This window comes from Leucopleurus acutus, assembly GCF_964270905.1.
Source record: "Leucopleurus acutus genome assembly, chromosome: 4".
NCBI classification, from domain to species: Eukaryota; Metazoa; Chordata; class Mammalia; order Artiodactyla; family Delphinidae; genus Leucopleurus; species Leucopleurus acutus.
Genome location: NC_139146.1, coordinates 51,174,250 through 51,195,224, shown reverse-complemented (window position 1 = coordinate 51,195,224; position 20,975 = coordinate 51,174,250). Strand labels below are relative to the sequence as shown.

The 20,975-nt window shown below is 36.3% G+C and overlaps 1 protein-coding gene across 1 annotated transcript in view; it reads left to right on the top strand.

Moving 5' to 3' along the window:
- Positions 1–20,975, top strand: part of DHX15 (DEAH-box helicase 15) — a 52,548-nt gene that overhangs the window by 7,279 nt on the left and 24,294 nt on the right. The window contains exons 3-5 of the mRNA XM_082838325.1: positions 2,353–2,546; positions 17,503–17,662; positions 19,223–19,441. Of these exons, the coding sequence (XP_082694451.1) occupies positions 2,353–2,546; positions 17,503–17,662; positions 19,223–19,441 (573 nt within the window). The remainder of the gene's footprint in view (positions 1–2,352; positions 2,547–17,502; positions 17,663–19,222; positions 19,442–20,975) is intronic.

Below are 20,975 nucleotides of genomic sequence, written 5' to 3'. Positions count from 1 at the left end.
TTGAACTTCTGCAAATCTGACAGGAGAAAAATGGTATTTCAGTGTAATTTTTAATTTGCATTTTCTTGCTATGAGCGAGGTAACCATATTTTCATTTTCAGATGCTTGAGCCTGATCCATCAGAAAATTTCTTAGATTTTACAAAAATAGCAGCCCCTGGCTATTGTAGAAAATTTGGAAAATTCAGGAAAGTGTTGAAATGAATTTAATAATTACTTATCACGCAGAAATAATTGCTGTGTTTCCTACGGGCCTGATTTTCCATGTTTATGTACCTGTGAACATGTTTAGATTTGAGCATACTACATGTACAGGTTATCCTGTATGTGTATAATTTAAGTTACACAATGCCACAAGTCTGTCAATTTGAGTATTTCATGGAGACATTTTGAAGGCTACAATAGCAACCCAGATTGGAGGCTTTTGTTATATAATATAAGACTGAGCCTAAGTATGGTTTTTCTTTTTAAACGGAGGAAATGTAATGCTGATGTTAGAAGCTAAAACTGTTGGTTTATTTTTATCACCTTATGGAAATTTAAAGAATACATGAAAAGATATAACTCTAAGCTTATTAATATTATATTTTTAATAATTATTTCAACTGGTTTATCTAGTTTGTGTAGTATTAATAGCACCCATTTAGTCAGCAATTGGGTAAAGCCAGGCACTATGTAGTTTGTATTATCTCATTTAAGTTTTTCAACAGCCATGCAAGGAAGTTGTTAATCACCATTTTACAGATGAGCAAAATGAGGCTTTGATTTATGAGAGGTTTAGTGGGTTGCCCTAGGTTACACTGTAGATATAGGTGGGTTCAGTATTTAAAACTCTGTCCCTTTGTCTCATAGCCAAAGTTATATTTATTTCATACTGCTCTTCTGTGGTCTTATATGATTAACCTTATTTCAGAGATGAGTTTATTTAGTAGCAGTTAGTGGAGAAGAAGGGCAGGTGAACGCAAAACAAGATTTGTGATTTTTTGGATTAGTATTTTTTTTTTTTTAAATACTTAAGGTACATGGATACCTAGGATTGCAGGGATTTGGGGTATTCAAAGGGAAACAACTGTAAATAGTGAATTTCATGCAAATGCTTTTTCCACATACTCCTATTAAACTTTGACTCAAAACCATTAAGAATAGTTAGCCATTTTGGGTTATCTTTTTGTGCCTATCAGAAAGTGAAATTCTCCAAACAAAATTGCAGAAGGAACCTAACTAAAATGTAGTAATAGGGCTTTCCTGGTGGCGCAGTGGTTGAGAGTCCGCCTGCCAACGCGGGGGACACGGGTTCGTGCCCCGGTCCGGGAAGATCCCACATGCCGCGGAGCAGCTGGGCCCGTGAGCCATGGCTGCTGAGCTTGCGCGTCCGGAGCCTGTGCTTCTCAACGGGAGAGGCCACAACAGTGAGAGGCCCGTGTACCACAAAAAAAAAAAAAGTAGTAATAGTACAACTAGTATTCTTCAAATATCACTGTACAAATCCTATACCAAAAAAATGCCACGTTTCCTGTAGCATTAAAATCTGTTAGGCTTTTGGAGGCTTTGATGGAGATCCATCATGTCCTTCTTGTAGGAGTGGATTCCAATTTAATGTAGTAAGCACTTAGATTTTTCCCATGGTTCTTTCACAGGTAAGTGAGTAGAGAAGAACCATTAAATTATCAAATATCTTAGTTTCTATTGATAATGGAACAGCTAGGAAATGCAGTGTCATCATGGCAACAACCAACTACTTATGCTTGTTGGTCTTTTTTTTTTTTTTTTTTCCTTGTTTACCCTTCATTTCCCTCCTTCAGGGAAGTGCTGTTGCTGCTTCTATAGGTCCTATTGAATTTGAGTTTGATAGTTAACTAAAATTAACTTTTAAGATGTACCTAAGGTGTTTCCATTGTGCATACTTCTGAGGGGAGAAGGATAGGAGTTAGATTCTGCTGGCTTACCAAGTATGAGCTGAATTTGTAACTTAAATTGTATAGGAATTTAAGTTACAGTTTCTTAGAATATTTTTGGGAACTAACATTTGTTATGAAGTAGAATTTTCATAAGTTGGAATTTTTCCAGTGCAGAGAGAAATGCTTGGTGGTGGAACACTGACACCATAGAGCATGTTCAGCAAAGCCTCAGTGGACCTAGCTCACTGAGGAGTACAGTTATGACATATCAGTGTTATACATGACCCTTCCTTGGCTTGGAGAGCTCATGCTATTATAAGTCATAAGTAATAATTTGTGGTGTGCCTAAATTGAATTTTGTTTTAAATTATTAGAATGAGATAAAACACTTCATGTTAAATATACCTGATGCACAGGCAGAGTAGAATTAATTTAAATGTGAAATTATTTGATAGATTCCACAGTGGTGTGTGGAGTACATGCGATCATTACCAGGACCCAAAAGAGGAGTTGCCTGTACCCAACCCAGGAGAGTGGCTGCAATGAGTGTGGCCCAGAGAGTTGCTGATGAAATGGATGTGATGTTGGGCCAGGAAGTTGGTTACTCCATTCGATTTGAAGACTGCAGTAGTGCAAAAACCATTCTTAAGTAAGTATTATCTTTAAAAATGAACACTTTTTTCCCCTCTGTTTTTATTTTCTGCCACTAGATAGGGGACTTGGCTAGTGGAGTCTCAAGCCATCTGACTTTAGAATAATCCAGATTAGACCTTCTTATGCTTACTAGATGACTTTTTAATATGGATTCTTTTTCTTGGTAGTAATATATGTATAGCTATTCAGTGGTCATTGAAGTTCAAAGGTCAGATTTTTTAGTTACTTGGTGCAATATCTTAGGTGAAATGTTGTATCATTTAAATATGATAGAAAAGTAAAATGATATATTTAGTAAAGGACAGTTACTTTTAGAACAAATGATGTGTGGGAAGGGGTATGATTTATTTGGGTGAGAGAGCTTTTAATGTTAACTGTACAGCTATTACCATGCATATGTTATGAGCTAAAAGGAGGAATCTTTTGTCTTGTGATATACTCTGGAGTCTCCTCAAAGACCTCGTTCCTCTTCATTATACCATGGTGCACATGATTGACAACCATACTGATCTTTTTTCTAACATTTTCTTTAATTTCCCTAGTTTTTTATCTTCATCTTAACACTTCCATTCTGCGTAAGTAGTGATGTTTGTTGCCTGATGGTAATGCTTTTGAAAATCTTCCCCTTTTTAAAATTTGTTTATTCTGTGTATGTATGACATTTCAATCATTTGTTAAAAACAATTTCCTTGTCATGATACAATCTTCTCCCTCAGGTTGTTTTTAAAAGACAATTGGGAATAAAATGTTACATGGACAGTGACATGAGTCTTTGATGGCAGAGGTACATACTGTGTTGTGGGGGAAACTATATATTTTACAGAAAACTTCAAATGTATGTAAAAGTAGAATAATACTGTAATGAACTCATGTTTATTTGTCTTGCATCTTCAAACTTGGCCAATCTTATTTCATCCATATCTCAACCTTTTATATGTCCCATATAATTTGAAGTAAATCCTAGGCATCATACACTTTCATCTAAATATTTCAATGCATCTCTCGAAGATAAGATTTCTTGAAATGTAACTGTGATATCACAACTTAAAATTTTTCCATAATCAGAACATTGTTACCCTCAAATTTCATTTCAATTTCTTAGTTTCTTTGATATACTGTTTTATTAGAACTTCAGATTGTTTCATTTTTAATAGCAATTGAACTTAGGTGTTTACTTCAGCTTGTCTTTATGACTTTATGAGACATGTTTTTGGCTTAAACCTTAATCTTCATTGAATAAATCTTTTTAGTTTAGTGTAATCACATTATTGGTTGGTTGTAATTACAATATAATTGACAAAAACACTACATAAGCAAAATCTTAACTTATGATTTTTTTATTTAAGATTAGATAATGTCAAGCAATTGAGGATAATAAAAGGCAGATTTTACTCACCTTTAGGAGGAATAATATTCTAAAATTTGATTCAGTATGCATTGAATTTTTTTTTTTTAAAGCCACAGTTGAGCAGGGGAACAGAATTTGGAAATTCGGAGATGAGAAAGTTACATGCAGTGTTGGGACAGAAGGTGTGTTGTGTATGTTTGTAGTAGGAAGTGGTAGGCTTTTAAAAGGTGTATGCTTGTGAAAGATTTTGGTTCAGTTAATAGGGAGTGACAAGTAACATATGATAGCTCAAAATGAAAGTATCTTTGGCATTGTGATTTTTTTTAATGGAATGGTTTCTGGAGGCTATAATAAAATTTAAAAAACTTTAATTCTTGACAGGGTAAGCTTATTGGAATTTCTTCTAGAATCTTCTGAAGAGCTAGAAGCTGACTTGGTATTATCTTTAAGTGATATCAAATCCTAGTAGTACAGGGTTAGTGGTAGTTTTAACTAATGGAAGTGCTTCATTAAGTGCAGTGTCTTAACGAATCCCTGTATGTATTTTGTATAGTCATCTATCAACTCATTTCTTGAGAACCCAGTGTTCAAAACATTTAAAGCTTTAACTTAACGAGGATCGGTTACATAGTTAATTGGGTAGGAAGAGTGAATACATCAGACAACTATCAGTACCCTCCATAAACTATTTTCATATATAGATATAAAATGCTTATGTATCTACTGTGTAGCCAGAAGAAGCCTTTAATTTTCACCCATAGAAGGATGGTAAAGAGGACTAACTTACAAAGATTCTGCTCAGGAGCTGAGAATTTAACCATGCCCTTCCTCATTCGTTGTGTATACTGAACAAATACGTGTTTACTAATTAAATAAGTTTGAGAGTACTTTAGCCTAATTATATCTTTAAATCATCTCTATACAGATTAATGGTCCAAAGATAGTTTCTTCAGTGTTTGGGACACATATATGTCTAGGTTCTAGGTCTAATATTATGCTATTTTAGAGGATTGGATCTAGTGTAAATTAGTGCACAGTATGTTAGACTAGCCTTAAATAGCTATCCAGTCCCAGTAGACAAGTTACTTTTCAAAACCACCACTGCTAAATGTTTTTATATTTTGTTTGTTGTGTGTTTGCCTGCTCCCATCTTTTTTTTTCCCTCCCTAAAGTATTTCTTTTGCAGTATATTTATGTTCCTTTGGCCATCTTGGAATGCACATTATTGGGAGAGGTACCTCATGAGGTAGCAATAAGAAGACCAGAATAGTCAGAAAGATTAAGTTGCCAAATTTGTGATGAGTCAGTGAAAAATATCTTAATTCATTTTAATATTAGGAAGAGGTTGATAACAGTTTTGCACAGGATTTTAAACACTTTGTAGTTGGACTTGTAACAAATTTTAAGAAATCCATTCTTCATTCTTTGTGAAGGAGCTGTTAACTTTTAAGGGAATGGAGCAGTTTAGTAGTCTTGAACTTTCGGGAAAACATCATAATATTTAAGTTATTAATTTAGTAGCTAATTTCGCTGTTATTTTAGGTGGTATGCTTCCTTTCTGTTTTTTTTCCTCAAACTGCCAAATTACTGAGAGATTGTGATATTGAGGGAATCCAGTAATGCTTATTAATTCAGTCAGTTAATAATTGAGTACCTTCTGTGTGTTGGGCAGTGCTAGGTATAGTAGTAAATCTGGTTCCTGTCTACGTAAAGCAAATAAAAAAGTAAATATAAAATCTAAAATTATGATTAGGCTCTGAAAGAGAATTTTGGAGTGTATAGGAAAGCATCATTTGAGAATTCAGTTGAGACTAGAAAAGAGAAGGCAGAATTTTAAGTCAAGGACTGAACTAAAAGTAATGGTTTGCCAGGAGTAGGGATTGGGGTACAGAGAAGCAGATCTTTCTAGGCACATGGAACATCATTTTTAAAAACTTATTTTCTGAAGGGGGAAAAATCATACTTTTTGCTTGAAGGCACTGTAGTCTGCATATTATTTAAAGTATCCAACTCATTTGTGTGAATCAGCATTTCCATGGCAGATGGCTTTTGAGATATTTCAGGACTGGTTTGTAGACAGTATGGATGATCAGAGATTGGGGTTTTTTTGTTTTTTTCCTTACCTAATTGGAACATAAACCCTTTGGGAAGAGAGTTTGTGTCTGTATCTGTAGACATGTCTTGTGCATGAATCCTTTAAAAAAAAAAAACTCTGAGGACACGGAAGGGGCAGCAGAGGAGTGTGAAAATTTGTCACTACAATGTAGACTAAGGGTGAATCTTAAATATAATCATGGAAAGGGTAGAATTTTCATGGAAAGACATTTTCCCTGATTTGTTTAAACTTGTCTTGGTGGAGAAGGTATAGTGATTTTATGTACATAATTTGCCTTTTATTCTGAATCTTTTGCTTTTGGGTATCAGATTCATTTCAATTTTGGGATGTCACAAGACTAAGAACTCAACCTAGGATAATGTTGATGAAGCAGAAAGTGTTGCAGCTCTTTATTGGAGGACACATGCTTTTAGCTCTGTATGACTGTGCACTATCCTGAGATGTTTATCTTTTATATAACTTCAGGAGAAGATGCTAGAAAATCAAGGAAAGTTAAAAGACAGGACATAGCTGAAATTTAATTAAGTGACAGGGAGAAATAAAGCCTTGGGTTTTAAGGTGTGGTAAGCCCTTTGTAAAACTTGAGGGAGAGAAGTTTTGAGCAAACCAGCCAAGGAAGTACTTTTCCATGGAACATGGATCGGAAACTTGCAGAATTTTTTAATCTCCAAAAGACAGTCTAGGCAAGAAGATGAAAGAGAATCCAAAAATATTTAACAAATATAAGAACCCAGTAAAATAGAGTATCTAAGGTTGACCCTTGGGGAGGATTTATCAGACATTGCCATAGCAAATTCTTTGGGACCCCTGGAAACAACAGTTCGAAGCACCAGCTTTATAAGGACTACTTAGAGATTCCAGAGTGGGTTTCCAACAAGACAGTCTTGTTCTGAAAAGTTGACTTGAGAAGAGAGTCAAAAGGAAAGAGATTGTAGAGCACAGACTCTAGGATTGCAGTGCCTGAGTTGTGTCCTAGCTCTGCCACTTATTAGGTGTGATTTTGGCCACGTAATTAATCTCCCCTGAGCTTATTGCTTTTTTCAGAAGATGGAGCTGATAATAACAACTACATCTTAGGGTTGTTCTCAGATCACATGTGTAATTTGTGTGTAGCCCATGGAGTAATTCCTGTTACCCAGCAAGTGCTAAGTCAACATTTCTACTCTTGCTGCTGCTGATAGTGGTGGAAGATTTCCAGTTTGAGAAATTATTGGATCTTATTAACCAGTTAACCTGGTTAATTTAAAATGGACTTATAAAACCAATTTAATAAAGTTCCTTTTAATACAACAATTGAATTACAATTTGGGAGTTTTAGCTTGAATTAAACGTTACTTGTCAATATGAAATTAATCAATGAATCCAAATATTCTTTTAGGACTGAAGGTAAGATGTGGAAACAGATATCTGGTCATTAGAGGTCATTAATTATACAAACATCAATTATAAACTACTTTATTGAACATCTGTTATATGGTAGGCTTTGTTCTAATTCAAGTGTAGCACTGAAGTTAGGGAAAGGCGGTTTTAGTGGATCTTTAGAAAGGGGTGGGAATAAAGAGTAAATGTGGCTATTTACCACTTAAGCAGTTCCTGTCATAGAGACTAAAAAAATCACTGTTGTCACCTTAGAATTGAAATTCTGTTGGCTTTTGTTAATTCATAGAAAGCTAACTTGATTTCCTAAAGGTCTGCATATAGTATTACATTTGATGCTTGTGTTTATACTTAGGCACTCGCAAGGGATTATAGAAGTCTCTTTTGTTTACAGTGACAACATCTTTAAAAACACCAAGTAGGGGGTTTCCCTGGTGGCCCAGTGGTTAAGACTTCGTACTCCCAGTGTAGGGGGCACGGGTTCAATCCCTGGTCAGGGAACTAGATCCGCATGTTGCAACTGAAGATCCTGCATACTGCAACTAAGACCTGGCGCAGCCAAATAAATTAAAAAAAAACACTAAGTAGAACCTACACATTGATCCTAGCTTTGTAAATTCTGTTGTGAAGATGGGAGAACATTTCCTTCAAAAGTTATGAAAATTTGCATGCAGTATATTTGGAAAAAAAAGATTTAGTTTCCTTATTTTTCCATTAATTTCTTTTGCTTAATGAGATCCTTAACTCTGAAACACATACCAAATGTATTTTGGCTGTTTGCCAAAATAAAGCTGTATTCTTTGGCTGCTGATCTTCAGCATTTCAGTTAATAACTATGAGGCTATATATACTTGATAAGTGTGATTTGATGTTTTCTGTCTGGCTTTTTTGGTCCATTTTTAAAATAAGTAATTAATTAATTTGGCTGTGTCGGGTCTTAGTTTGGGGCACGTGGGATCTTTTGTTGCATCGCGCAAGCTTCTCTCTGATTGCCGTGCGAGAGCTCAGTTTTGGCACGTGGGCTCTCTCGTGTGTGGGCTCTAGTGCGAGAGGGCTCAGAAGTTGTGGCGGGCGGGCTTAGTTGCCCTGCGGCGGCATGTGGGATCTTAGTTCCCCGACCAGGGATTGAACCCATGTCTCCTGCATTGGAAGGTGGATTCTTAACCACTGGACCACCAGGGGAGTCCCTGTCCATTTTTTTGATATTAGAATTGCATTAAAACATTGTAGATTGCAAATTATTCCAAGTACTGTATAGTACCTTTCCATGTGACTGTTTACATTTAATAGTGATTTGTTCTCATTGTAACTGATATCATGCTAAATATAGTGTTGTGGTTATAGTAAGATTAGTGTTGCTCATACTGGGTAATGCTTTTGGTAAGAATATGTCAGACTGAACGTGAGCCTATATAAATCTTTATCCCTTTACCAGTGAAAGGATCATTATGTATATAAAGGAACCGAGCTAGTTTTGCTGGCTCTTTTCTGACTTGGTTGGGGAGGTAAGCTATGAAGCAATTAAGAATGTAGTTTGAATGTCACATGAATTGTGTAGATGATTTCACATGAATTGTGTAGATGATTTCACAGAAGAGGTGGTATTTCATCTGAGCTGAGAAGGATGGAGAGACTTAAATGGGCAAATTAACTAGGTAGATAAGCTAGATTTTAAGTAGAGTAGAAGTTCCCATGCTGCTTTGATTTGCAGCATGCTTAATGTCAGGAGTTTTTTCATGACTCCCTAGGCCTAAAGAAATAACTCAGAATTCTTGCTTATTTAGTAGTTTGGTTCTAAGAACCTAATAAGTATTTATGTTCTAACAACTTAATAGATTATTAAACAAATATTGGACATTGAAAGAAAAAACTCAGTCATTATTTCATTCTTAACCACCATTATTTGCTAATGTGATGTCTGCGGAATCAGATTGGATGCTCCCACCTTTATTTTTCTACACAGTAAAATTAGATTGTGCTTTAGTGGATTGTATGTGAGCTGTCCTTTAGGAGATCTTAATATTGAACAACAAAATGTCTTGCTTTTTTAAATGGCTGTGTTCTTGTGGATCAGGTTTGTGAAGTTGTCTAAAATAAATTCATAGAACTGAGGCATATAGTGCTAGCTATTTTGGACATGCACAAGAAGACTTTCTTAAGTTAGTGATGAGTCCAGAAATAGCCAGGTCACTTAAAAGAGGTAAAAAACTTCATTTTTTAAACTGACTTCTATATACTTAAAATGTATGATCAACTTTTTTTGTGCACATGGCATACAGAAGTACTAACTGATATTGGAAAAAAATTGTTTTGATGGATGAAGGTATTTGATAACTATCAGTAGCTCTTTAATAAGTATAATAGCATTCACTGTAAGCATGTTTAAAAATTGTTTGCTTTTTTTTTGGTAATCAACCATTTCATAGTGTTGGCATTGTGAAGGAAGGGTAGGGTGTTTAGACTCACCATATTTGCTGGTGAAAAGAACAATATTTTATAAAATCACTGTACTCTATGTAGTTCTATCTTCTGAATATTATTCCTGATAAATGCAAACTATTTTAGCTTTGTTATTTTTCTGTTCCTTACTATTGTCATTAAAAAATTATTCTACGGATAGGGGCGTTAAACAAAAATAGGTTTTGTGGTAGGAAAGTGTGTAAGTACTTCTTTTAGTCATTGTCTCTTTCAGAAGTCTTGATCCATTATAACTTTGAAGAAATTACCAGACACAAACCTGTTTGTGTAGGCATTTTAATATGGGTAGCTTTTCTTTAATAGAGACACATATGTCACTTGACTGGATTGTAGTGGGTTAATCTAAAAACAGTGGTAGGGCTTCCCTGGTGGTGCAGTGCTTAGGAATCCGCCTGCCAATGCAGGGAACACGGGTTCAAGCCCTGGTCCAGAAAGATACCACATGCTGTGGAGCAACTAAGCCTGTGCGCCACAACTACTGAACCTGCGCTCTAGAGCCCGTGAGCCACAACTACTGAAGCCCGCATGCCTAGAGCCCATGCTCTGCAACAAGAGAGGCCACTGCAATGAGAAGCCTGTGCACCGCAACGAAGAGTAGCCCCTGCTCGCCGCAACTAGAGAAAGCCCATGTGCACCAACAAAGACCCAATGCAGTCAAAATTTAAAATAAAATAAAAACAGTGGTAAATAGAAAATTTATGAAAATGTTAAACATTTTATTTTAGCTTAAAACCCATACATTCATTCGTCAATCTGTTAATGTAGGACCAACCCATTTCCTTGAATATGGGCCCTTTGGAGTTCCATTACTTAGTAAAATGTCTAGTTCTAAAGGTGGGATCTAAACCTCAAACACTTGCAAAGTACACAGGTGTTGTTTTCTGGAATTTAAGAGAGTTCAGTCTTTTGGAATTCTGGAATTCCAGACACTTTTCACTCTTCGGTAGTTATCTCACACATTTGATAGTTTTTGTGTGTGTGATTTATCTTTTTCAAGCTTTTCTGGAGCATACAACTTAGGATACATACGTACAACTCTCTTTTCTGTTCTAAAAGTTGATCATCATGTCACATATGATTATGTTGTCCCAACTGGCAGGGACAAAAGTGTAGTTATACTACAGTATGTTTGTAGAGTAAGGGTGGTTTTCCCAAGGATTCATTCATTAGGTGGAGGTTAGTTAAGAGTGTAGTGTAGAGTTCTACTGTATTGAATACTTACCAAGTGCCAGGCAGTTGGTGCAGTAAGGTGTTTTATATACATTGTTTTATTTAATTTAAACAATAGCTACCATATTCTCATTTTTCAAATGGAGTATTAGAGAAGTTGAACTTGTTCAAGGTTGAACACCAGTAAGAAAGCAGGGACTTGATCAAGGTTTGTCTTCCAACAAGGATGTGTTCTTAACTACTGTATGTGTTGTTATTCCTCTCCATCCTCATTCTTCATCTCTCCATATAGTTATGTGTAAGTATTTGTGAAGCAGTAAGTCTAATTACTCAGAATGAACAGTGCCTGTCATTTATACTAAATACTCTTTGAAGCAGATACCAAGAATTTCTTTGGGTCATACTGAGACAAATTTTGGATCCTCTAAGAACATAGTTTTGATTTACATGCGTATTTAATCATGCCAGGATAAAGCCTATACTTCGAAAGGTAACCAAAACCCTAACAGTATTGGAAAAGCACCGTGTAACCAGGATTTTCAGAACAGATTAATTCAGAGTATATAGTAGGGCGGGTTCAAGACGTATGGCTGCTGATTTCATTTATATTTATCTTGGAGGTTGTTGTAGATCAATAAACAAAGTTACCTCTTTTTTTTTTTTTTTTTTGCGATACATGGGCCTCTCACTGTTGTGGCCTCTCCCGTCGCGGAGCACAGGCTCCAGACACGCAGGCTCAGCAGCCATGGCTTGCGGGCCCAGCCACTCCGCGGCATGTGGGATCTTCCCGGACCGGGGCACGAACCCGTGTCCCCTGCATCGGCAGGCAGACTCTGAACCACTGCGCCACCAGGGAAGCCCGCCTCATTCTTTTTAATGGCTGCATAGTTTAATTCTTCTGATGGACACTGAAATTTACAGTTTTTGTTATTAAAATCAATTGCTGCCCTAGGTACTCCCTTACAATCTTGTACACACATTTTTTCACACATGTGTACAGGTGAGTATATCTGTGAAATGAGTTTCTTAAAAATGAAACTGGTTGGATCAAAGGGTGTGTTTGAATTTATTAGCTGTGGCCAGATTTCCCTTCACAGAGATTTTATCTACCCAGACCAGTAAGGGATGAGAAAATGAGCGTCAGTTTCCATGCTCTTGCCAACACTTTGTCCGTGGAACTTTTTTTTTATCTTCGTCAGTTTTGTAAGTGAAAAATAGAATCTCATTATGGTTTTAATTTGCATTTCTTTTGTATGAAATTGAGCATCTTTACATGTATTTATGGGCCATTTGTATTTTTTTTGGGAATCTGAGATGCTTTTTTCATCTTTCCAGGAGTATTGCTACCTGGTTGACAGGTGCTATTTCAAAATGTATGTTTTAAACAACAAGGTCCTACTGTATAACACAGAGAACTATATTCAGTGTTCTATGATAAACCATAATGGAAAAGAATATATATTTAAAAAGTATGTATATGTATAACTGAATCACTTTGCTGTACAGCAGAAACTAACACAACATTGTAAATTAACTATACTTCAATTTAAAAAATCATGAGTGGAAAAAATAAAAATAAAATGCATGCCAATCACAGAGAAGGAAAATTTTAAAAATATACAGTATTACAGGATTGATGAAATTTGGTAACTTTCTATTCTTTGTCCTATGGTTGTTCTATGGTTGGTCGGCCTTTTTCTTACTGATTTGTATGAACTTTTAGCAGTTTGGCATTCTGGATATGAGCTGCAGTTTTTGCCTAGTTTGCCATTTGTTTCCTTGCCTTGTTTATGACATTTCATGCCTTGCAGAAACACGAATTTTATACAAGCGTTTAACCACTTTTTAATGTGGATTTTACATCACACCCTGGCCAAGGTTGTTTTAAATAAGCCTCCATGTATTCTGTACTCTAGTATGTTTTTGTCTTAAACATCTTTGATCAGTCTGGAATTGGGGGGGGTGGCGCTGAGGCAGGGAGTCTTTTATTATTGGCCCCCCCCCCCCCCCCGAGAACACTGTTACTGAGGATTGCTTACCCATACAGTCAGGTTTTTTTCTTCATTCCTGCACGCGGGCTTTCTCTGGTTGCGGCGAGTTGGGGCTACTCTTTGTTGTGGCGCGTGGGCTTCTCATTGCGGTGGCTTGTTGTGGAGCCGGGCTCTAGGGCATGTGGGCTTCAGTAGTTGTGTTGCACGGGCTTAGTTGCTCCACGGCATGTGGGATCCTCCCGGACCGGGGCTTGAACCCGTGTCCCCTCATTGCCAGGCAGACTCTCAACCACTGCGCCACCAGGGAAGCCCTAGTCAGTTTTTCATCACTCATAACTTGAGCATTACTTGTTGACATTCATTAAAGTTATAAATAATACATAGTTTATTATTAAAAACTTTTTAGGGCTTCCTTGGTGGCACAGTGGTTGAGAGTCTGCCTGCAGATGCAGGGGACATGGGTTCATACCCTGGTCCGGGAGGATCCCACATGCCGCGGAGCGGCTGGGCCCGTGAGCCATGGCTGCTGAGCCTGTGCATCCGGAGCCTGTGCTGTGCAACGGGAGAGGCCACAACGGTGAGAGGCCCGCGTACCACAAAAAAAAAAAAATTTTTTTTAAATTTCTGGTGTTCATTTTGCAAAGCATTTGTCACCTTTCTGTGGATCTTTTTTCCCTTTATGACTTTTCTTTGAATCTGACTACTTGAGATGTTTCAAAAATTATAAATATATGTAGAGAAAACTATAAACAAATAACACGTTTGCAGTACATAATGTTTTAAAGTGCTTTGTTTATACCAGAATTTGTGACATTGGTTGGGATCAGAGTTTGCGGTTGGCTTGTACCATGCCGTCTGCCTGTGCGCATTGACTGCAAAAAATACTTAAGCTAAATTGATAGTACTTAGCACACCGGGTTTTTTTGCTTTGTTTTATTATATAGACAGTCCTGTTTGGAAATAGGGACTGTTTCTGACTTGCTCCAAGGATGTTTTTGCCACCTTAACCATCTACTTTGCTTAATCTGCCTCTTTTTTTTTTTTAAGTTCTATTTTAATAGCGCCAAAGACTTTTTTTTTTTGGCCATGCCACACGGCTTGCGGTATCTTAGTTCCCAACCGGGGATTGAACCTGGCCCCCCTGCATTGGAAGCTTGGAGTCCTAACCACTGGACCGCCAGGGAATACCCTGCCTCTTGTTTAACTTGATTAATTTAGACTAGTGCTTTCCACAAGTTAGCAAGCATCAGAATCATAGGAAAGCTTGTTAGAACACAGATTGCTATGCCTCACCTTCAGAATTTTTGATTAAGTAGGTCTGAGGTGAGGCCAGTTCTGTATTTCTAACCAGTTCCCAGGTGATGCTGATGACTTTTTAAGCTAGTCTTTGTCCTAAGACAGTTAAAAAAACACTGGAGAATAGGGTATCCAGTAAAATGTAGAGTTCGGCCGTCCTGTGCAATTTTTGTTTACTAGTCCATTACTGAAACTTCAGAATAATGTAATTACAATTTATTATTGTGACCCCCTATTTTTATGGCTCACCCCTTAGTCTGGGTTAAGTATTTTATCACTACTATGAAAGGTAGTAAAACTTGACCTAACTAAAAGAAAATGGTTAGGGTTTTAATAGGACCACCAGTACCTACCTGGTTCTCCCTTTTTTGTGCTCTGTTTCAGGTTACTTTGTTTTTTTTTTAGCAAAGGGTTTCATACATCTAGCAGTAGCAAATCACCAGGTATCTTTTTCATTTATTTATCTGGGACTTCTACGAGAGTGTGTTAGTGTAGGAGGGGCCTGGGATTGGGAATCAGTACACTGATACCTAGTCTTAGTAAGCTGTTTAACTGGTTTTGAGACCCTGGAAAAGTTAACTGCTAGTACTCAGTTTTCTTCACTGGGAAAGCAGCAAATTTGATTGTATCTTTGAGAGATTTTCCAACTTCACAAATGTCTTTTTTCCTGAAGCTCTCTGTTGTACAAACAGCAAGCTTCCCATATTAGCTGGTGATGCAGGAGATAATTAACTGTAACGTCATAGAATTGGATCACTGGGTGATGATCTAATCAATATTGAACTATTAGGAGTCTGTAGAATCTGGAAGTCAGAGGGTTCAGGTTTAGTTGACCATTTAACTTGGTAATAGGTAATACAATTTGTTAATAAAAGAAGGCAAATAATAGTTCCATTAATTTAATATATAAACTGCCATTTGTAACCTTTCCCCTCTTCTCAGAAAAATATGAAAGAATGAGCATTTGGGTTAGCTCTCCTTTTGGATGCCTCCATAGTGTTTTGGTGGTCTGAAGTTTGAGGAATATGAGAAAAGATCAAAATAAAAGGGTGTTTTGTTTTTTTTTAAGGACTTTTCAAGTGAAAGTTTGATACTTTAGTGGCTTTTTAATCACAATTTTAATATGTGAAATTAGAAAGCATTTTACAGTCTATGTGGGTCTTCTAAGCAGGTAGAAGTTAGGTGGTTGTCAGTGCTTGAACTTGATCTAGCTGTACAAGTTGTCACTTCAAATAAGTAATATGTATTGCCGTAACTACATATGTTGAGTTCATTTGTTAAAGTATCTTCAAAATAATACACTAAGATTCCATGTTGAAATGAGTTGGCTTGCAAACTGAGCAGTAGAGTGTAAATTTGATAGTATTTAAGCAGATATTTGCTGTTCAAAGAGTGACCAGTTCGGGTTTTTTGCCTTGCAAAGCAACAGACAAGAGCTTTGTTGAATCTAAGGAAATTATCCACAAGTAGATGAAATTGTATTAATGTTTTGCTACTGAGATAATGTGCAAAAGGACTGCCCAGCTCATGTCAGTAATAACATCTGAAGGCAGGAGAAAGCACCACATGTCCTCAAAGAGATAAAAGATATTTCAGAGCATCTAGAGGATAGTGTAGCTGATTCATGCACCGTAGTGCACTGTGGTTAAGGCATTGAGTCATAGTTTAATTGGCTCTGTTTTTGCTTCATGGTCTTAATATAAAATAATCTTGCAGGTAATGCTGTGTCGATGCCAGGAATGTGGTAGCTTCCTTTTTAAAATAGGACCAAAGAAGAAGGAAACATAACATATAAAGAGTAAAGATGGATTTCTTTGCCAAAAGTCTTAATTTACAATTAAGTTCAGGTAAAATAAAGAGAGGGCTTCCTGTGGGTTGTATACTGTCATTTTGCTGAACTTGGTGCTCCAGCGGATGGCCTTAGCTAAAAATACCAAGTTGGTCCGTGAAAGATTAGATTAGACTAATTTGTCAAAAATAGAGCCAGGGGGCTTCCCTGGTGGCGCAGTGGTTGGGAGTCCTCCTGCCGATGCAGGGGACATGGTTTCGCGTCCCGGTCCGGGAGGATCCCATGTGCCGCGGAGTGCCTGGGCCCGTGGGCCATGGCCGCTGGGCCTGTGCGTCTGGAGCCTGTGCTCCGCAACGGGAGAGACCACACAGTGAGAGGCCCGCGTACCGCAAAACAAAACAAAACAAAACAAAAAATAGAGCCAGAATAGTGAAGTCATAAATAATGACATCAGATTTTTATACTGCTTTTAATTCTGTAAATAAAACCATGGATTTGTATTTTAACTGAATGACCTGTGACTTCAGCATTTGCAATTTGTCCAGGTGCCAAATGTAGGATAGCGTTTCGTGTTAGTGACAGTAGCAGCCAGAATGGAATGGACAGGAGATGGCTGACCCATACAGCCATTCTGCAAACCACCCTTCTTCTGAGTGCCTGTATTACACATTAGCTGTCTTCTCTTGAGCCATCCCTAAGCCTAGTTTTCCTCTTTGCTTCATTGATACAGCTAATGCCATTTGCCTTTTCTCTTCCATATGTATTTATCAGTATTTCCATAGTGCTAATGCTGCTACTCATTCCATGAATATATTCCTTTTTATGATTCTTTACCATCATTTTATTGAATTGGATGGGGCTGGGGAAAGAAAGATGGTAGACTTGTGCTCTCTTAGTCCTTTTGAACCAGGAGTCTGTTAGCTTAAGTGAGGAATTATTAGGATTTTAAAGAAATACAACATTTTAGTGCTGTAATGTGATAAAGCAACTTAAAATGGTTTCTTAGTTTTATTCGCAGGTTGAATATTTGTTTAAAATTTTATTTTGTTTTTAAGAAATTTTTTAAGTGACTAATTTTGCTTTGGCATTTGTGTGAAACCATGTGTTTGTTATATTCCATCATCAGATTTACCTTGTTTTCTCAATGCATTGCAGTATTACAGGCTCACTTGAGAGGATTTGATAATGTATAACTTTGATATATTCACTGAAAAGTTTTTCTGGAAGCTTAATTTTGCAATTGATTATGAAACAATAGCACACTTGGTTTGAATAAGAGTTTAATTTTGACTTATCTGATGTCTTTGCATTTCATATTTATGTCATGAAGGTTAGTTTTAAAATGCCCTAAATGAACCTTAACTAACATGTTCTTTGTCAATATAGGTATATGACTGATGGGATGTTACTTCGTGAAGCTATGAATGATCCTCTCTTGGAACGTTATGGTGTAATAATTCTTGATGAGGCTCATGAAAGGACATTGGCTACAGATATTCTCATGGGTGTTCTGAAGGAGGTTGTTAGACAGAGATCAGATTTAAAGGTGAATTAATTTATTTGTTCTTAAAAAACACCTATATATGTATGTATATATAAAAAACAGGGAGCACATGATGCTCACTCTAATCGACTACAAAAAATAATCACCTGTAAAAGAAGCAACCAATAGGAGTACCTATAGTGGTTTATCCTTTCTTTCTAATTTACCTTGTATGTATTTTTGGTAATGCCTTTTTAAGCCAAATTTTTTTGGTAATGTATTTTTAGTAATGTATTTTTTAGTAATGTATTTTTAGTAATATATTTTAGTAATGTATTTTTAAGCCAAATCTTTTCAGTTTCTAACCCACCCAGTTTTTTGTTTTTTGTTTTGTTTTGTTTTAAATGATCTAATGGTGTTTTTAAGCCTTCTGTTCACCCTGACTTTATTAAGTACAGGGAACGCCTTCATTAAGGATCAAATCTTTGTCCTTGTCCCAACACAAACATGCTCATTATAACTCGTAATGCTGGAGAGTGGAATATCTACACCCAGAATAAACCACTCCTTAGAAATGCCTTCCCTTAACCTAGGGTCTTGTGTTTGTTTGTTTGTTTTTCTGTCCATTACACCACTTAGACCCTGGCCAGTGTTACTGTGTTGATAAGGGCTTAAAACTGACTGAATATGCTGACGTTTTTGTCTCCCAAAGTTTATGAAGTTCCCCTTTTGCATTGTGTCTGTGTGTATGTGTGTACCATTCATTGGAACTTAGTATCGTGTGTTAGTGTATGTGTTACAGAGGGTTTGTATACTAGGCAGAAAGATTCTTGGTCTTAAGAAAAATTGATATTGAGTATGATTTGGCTTATAAATATTAAATTTATGCTTTTAAAGAATATATTTGAATAACTATATGAGTACTGTCATTATTGATTAAACCTTATGAGCTACTGAAATTTTTAGTTAGGAACTCAAAGTAGAAATTAAGAACTCTGTAGTGGAATGTTTAAGGGGGGAGCCTTCTATTTAAGTACGTTTTTAATGGGTCATATAACGTCATAATTTAAATAAAAGGAGGGTGACTACACGGTCATGCAACCCTGCACCTGAACAACCTTTTTTCACTGTGGCTTTTACAGCAGTATAGAAAGCCTCTGTTTTAGAAAATTTTCTGAAGAACATATGCTTAATAAAGATGGTTCGGAAGAATAGAGAAATATTTTGTTTTGTTTTGTTTTTGCGCTTTCTTCCTGTTTTCCCCTATGTGCAAGGTTGTCATGTTTTGTTTTAATAACATAGCTGCAATCATACTACATATTTATGTTGTCTTTTACCAATCCCTTTTACATATCATGTAATTATATAAACTTTGGTTTTCAAGGTGTTGCTTCATGAACATGTATTCTAGTTTATTTATTGGATGCCAGGTTTATTCCTACTTTTTAAAAATGTAAATAGCTTACTATAGCACAGCTTTTCTGTATTTGAATTTTTTAATCACAGTTTATTTAGGCATATTGACATATTTGGAGCAGTAAACATTACTCTTCTGTTTTTTACTTTAAAACCACATAAGGATCTTTGAAGACAGCTTCACTTAATTTACTGTTTTCTTTTCAGGTTATAGTTATGAGCGCTACTCTAGATGCAGGAAAATTCCAGATTTACTTTGATAACTGTCCTCTCTTAACTATTCCTGGGCGTACACATCCTGTTGAGATCTTTTATACTCCCGAACCAGAGAGAGATTATCTTGAAGCAGCAATTCGAACCGTGATCCAGATTCATATGTGTGAAGAAGAGGAAGGAGATCTTCTACTTTTCTTAACTGGTCAAGAGGTATTGTCATTATTTGCTTCATTATTTATAGTTTCTATTAGGCAACAACTTTAAGAACTTGGCATATATTAACCATATATTTCTTATCCCAGTATTTAAAGTTTTTCTTCAACCTGATTGTATATATATATGAAATATTTAACTCCTTTTATCTGTGTACTCTAGGAATACCCTTTTATACTATTAGTCTTTGTGTTCTAGTTAATTACCCTAAGAATATTAAATGCTTTTAGAATTTCAAGATTTAGCAATTGTAGTCTCAACTTTGGAGAGACCTGGGTGGTGAGTAGTGTTGTGTTAATTTGCAGTTTTGCTGAGGTATGAATTTGAATCACAGGTGATGTGAAATCTGGTTATTATAGTCAGTAATTTAGTTTGTAAGTGAACTCAGGTAATTCAGGTGCCCATCTACCATCAAAACAAATGTGTGTGTTTTGTTTTTGTCTTCTTGCATGTGTTTACTGAGGATTGGAAGGAATCACTGAAATTCCTTAGTTAGAATTTACATAAATTTTAAGATAGGAATTTTATTCTCAGATGCAGCATTTTCTAAACTCATATCCAACAGGATGTTTACAGGTGTGCTGAAAAATTCTTGATGGCTAAATAAGCTCAATGAAAGCTATCTGGATAAAATAGTTTTAGAAAGCCTTTTCTAGAGGTTTTCTTAAAGCTTGTCATTTGCTGTAGTAGGCTTTGTGAATTTTCTAGAACTTGCTTCTCAAACTAATACATGTGCTGATCACTTAGAAAGCTTGAAGATTCTGATTCAATAGGTCAGGTAGGGCCTGAGATTCTATTCCTAGCAAGGTTCTAGAGGAGTGCTTTTCCATTACAACTTTCTTCATAGGTGGAAATGTTCTGTATCTGTGCTGTTCATTCACCTCCACTAGAATGTGAACTCTCTTATTTGCGTTCAGTCTGCAGGGATGCTTGATATATAATATTTGATCAAATGCTGTTGCATTAAGAGCTATAAATGTTGAGTGACTTTTTTACCCTTGCATTTTTTCAGTATTGTCCATATGATTTATTATTTCTGTCCCATTGACCATAGTTTCTTTTCTGTAGAGCAGGGTTTTTCGACCATAGCACTATTTATGTTGTAGGCTGATTAATTCTTTGCTGTGGGTACCCCATGCATTGTAGGATGTTTCTTAGTGTCTCTGGCCTTTACGCATTAGATGCAGTTACACTCCCCCAGTCTGTAGACGTTGCCAAATGTCCCCTGGGGGTGCAAAATCATTCACAGTAGAGAATCATATTTGTTCTTTTGGGAAAAAAGGTGGGTTGCAAATTCAGTTTTACAGATAGATCTCTGTATGTATTAGTCTCCCTTTGTATGCATTTTGAATGGAAAAATTTATATATATATTTTGTAAGCAAGAGTACCAAATGCTTTTTAGATGCATGTAAACAGTGTTTATCCTATAATGCAATGTTGAGGCTGTTGTATTCATTTTGTTCTTTTGTGTATGGTCTCTATAGTTTCTCACTTCCTCCAAAGTGCATAGCATGTTTTTTTAACGGCTAT